Below are 2368 nucleotides of genomic sequence, written 5' to 3'. Positions count from 1 at the left end.
TATGCTGGCTGCGGTAATCTATGTACATACTCATAAATAATTAAAGACATGGAGTGCAAGCTTTTCACCTTAAGGTGTTGCACTTTATTCAGATTTGGCCGGGACTCAGGAGTGTAAAGCAGACATGCATAAATGTATTTGGGTCTGGCGGCTGTGGCTACAACTGATATACCTGCTGCTACTACCATCGGTGTGTCCAATAATGAAAAATGGAACTGATGATTCACTAATAAGAAAATATATGGACTCAAAAGGTACATCATGAAGCAAGAGGCACATTCCTAATAATAAGCTAGCAGTTATTGATCTGAGACCTCTGGAAAAGTGGAAAGCTGATGAGCTCAAAGCAATTTGTAGCAGGACAGAATATTTACAGAGAGATCAGCACTAGCAGTACAAGGAATTCATGAAGAAGGTTCTGATGATGAGTGCTCCTAACTATTGCTCAAGTTAATCCCTGCGTGATCCCTGAACTGAACATCACAATCGCTCAATGAGGATGATGAGTAGTCCATATTCCATAAGCTGAGACAAGGAATAACACGTACGACACAACAAACAAGAAATAATGACGTGATGATGAAAAGAAACTAAGCAAACTAATTGAGGAGAAGAGGATCGAGGAGCTGCTGCTGGTGCTAGCTCATGTGCATGCATGAGTTCATAGCTTCAGGGACAGGTCAATAACCTCCTCGGCATCATCTCCGTCGCGCCGTGCGCCGGACGAGGCTTCCGCGCCGCCTGCTGCCAGGCCCTGGTGAAAATGATGCTGACGACGATGCCTCCCCTCCCCCCACGCATCGGCGCCCGGCTCCGCCCTCGAGCGCGGCGCCGGCGCGCTCAAGCTGCCGGACGCCCTGCTGTTACCTTGGTCGCCGGCTACTGGCGGCGGCGGCGGCGGCGCGGGGGGCGCGGAGGCGGCCTCCCGGCCGCGCCTGGCCAGGTTGCGCTGCAGCTTGTGCGCGTTCTGGTGGCCGCCGAGCGCCTGCGAGCTGCGGAACTTCCTGGGGCAGTAGCAGCAGGCGAAGACCGCCTGGAACCTCGGCGGCGACGACGGCGACGGGTGCAGCGACAGGCTGAGCTCCAGCCCCTCCTCGTCCCTGTCCGCCGCCGCCTCCATGCCCGGTATACAGGAGCCGAAGACCCTGTCCATCCCCCTCGCTCGCCAATGGCGGGTTTCTACTACCTAATCAACCTGCCGCTACCAAGCTCAGGCCAGAAGGCCTCACAGGGCCGCAGCAGCCACACACAGCCAACGGGCGTCCGGGCCGGGCGAGTGCTGTGGCAGCTCCCCACTGGAGGAGGGAGTCGCGGGCGCGCCATGATATGATATCATGGGGGAGGGGAGGGCAATGGCCTGGCCTGCTGCCTGCCGCATGGTGGGGTTCCGCCTCCGCCTCGGCCTCGGCCTGTCCCTGTCGGGGAACTGGACGCTGGATGGACACAACAGTTTACGATGCCCAGAAAACGCTTGCAGTAAAATCATATCGGCGAGCCAGGCCGGCCGGCAGGGGAATCGAATCGGTCGATCGATCGATCGAGCAGAGGCCGGCCTAGGATGGTTAGCTCGCGGCGCGCCTTTCTTTCCACCTCTGGTGGATCGCCGGACACCACCACCACCAACGGGCGGCAGAGACAGGGAGCCAGCAGAGAGCAGGATGGGGTAGGCCAGGGGGGCGCTAGCGCTAGGTTACTCTCGTCTCGATCGACTCGTGCTCGTGCCGTCTGTCTGCTGCGCGCTTTCTACCTCTCGACCTTGGACGCGTACTATGTGTGCATGGCACTGTGACTGGCGCCCTCGCACACGGGGACGGGCTAGGGTTCGCGGCGTAGGCCACCGGATCGGAGGAGAGGACATGGGCGATGCTCCATTATAAATTATAAGAGCAAGTATTATAGCAGGCTATAAGCAGGCTGAATCTCACATGGAAGAGAGAAGAAAGCCATGTTTCCCTTGCCGCCGGCTCAAACGAGCGATTCAATCTCTGCGCGTGGACCCAGGCAAAGCAAATCGCTCGCTCCCAGCCTGCTGCAGGCGCAGAGCAGAGCTCGCAGCCGGCTGTGCGAGCTGGGGGCGCTATTTGGCGATCGTGCGCCGCGGCAATTAAGCAGCGAACGAGCTCCAGCTAGCAAGCAGTGCACGTGCAATATCAATAGTAGTAGCGAATAAATATTTGACTTGCTAGTTCCATGCTCTACTCTACCTTTTACTCTATTTTTTTTCGGGACAGCGGGTGTGTAGGTGAGTGAATGGGCGGGGGATTTCACATCAATATGCATGTAGAACTAGCAAAACTGAGAAAAAAATTGTATTTAAAATATTGTTGTACATAAAAAATATTTAAAATAAAAATAAAAGGAGAATGCA

General features: G+C 55.5%; 1 protein-coding gene across 1 annotated transcript; it reads right to left on the bottom strand.

Annotated features, from left to right (window-relative positions):
• Positions 1-321: 321 nt before the first annotated feature.
• Positions 322-1319, bottom strand: LOC120682817 (zinc finger protein 2-like). Its single transcript, XM_039964843.1, has one exon. It carries the CDS (start codon positions 1151-1153, stop codon positions 662-664), a length of 492 nt encoding a protein of 163 aa, XP_039820777.1. The 5' UTR covers positions 1154-1319; the 3' UTR covers positions 322-661.
• Positions 1320-2368: the final 1049 nt, after the last annotated feature.

This window comes from Panicum virgatum, chromosome 7N (genome assembly GCF_016808335.1).
Source record: "Panicum virgatum strain AP13 chromosome 7N, P.virgatum_v5, whole genome shotgun sequence".
Lineage (NCBI taxonomy): Eukaryota > Viridiplantae > Streptophyta > Magnoliopsida > Poales > Poaceae > Panicum > Panicum virgatum.
This window is presented reverse-complemented; position numbering and strand designations above follow the sequence as displayed.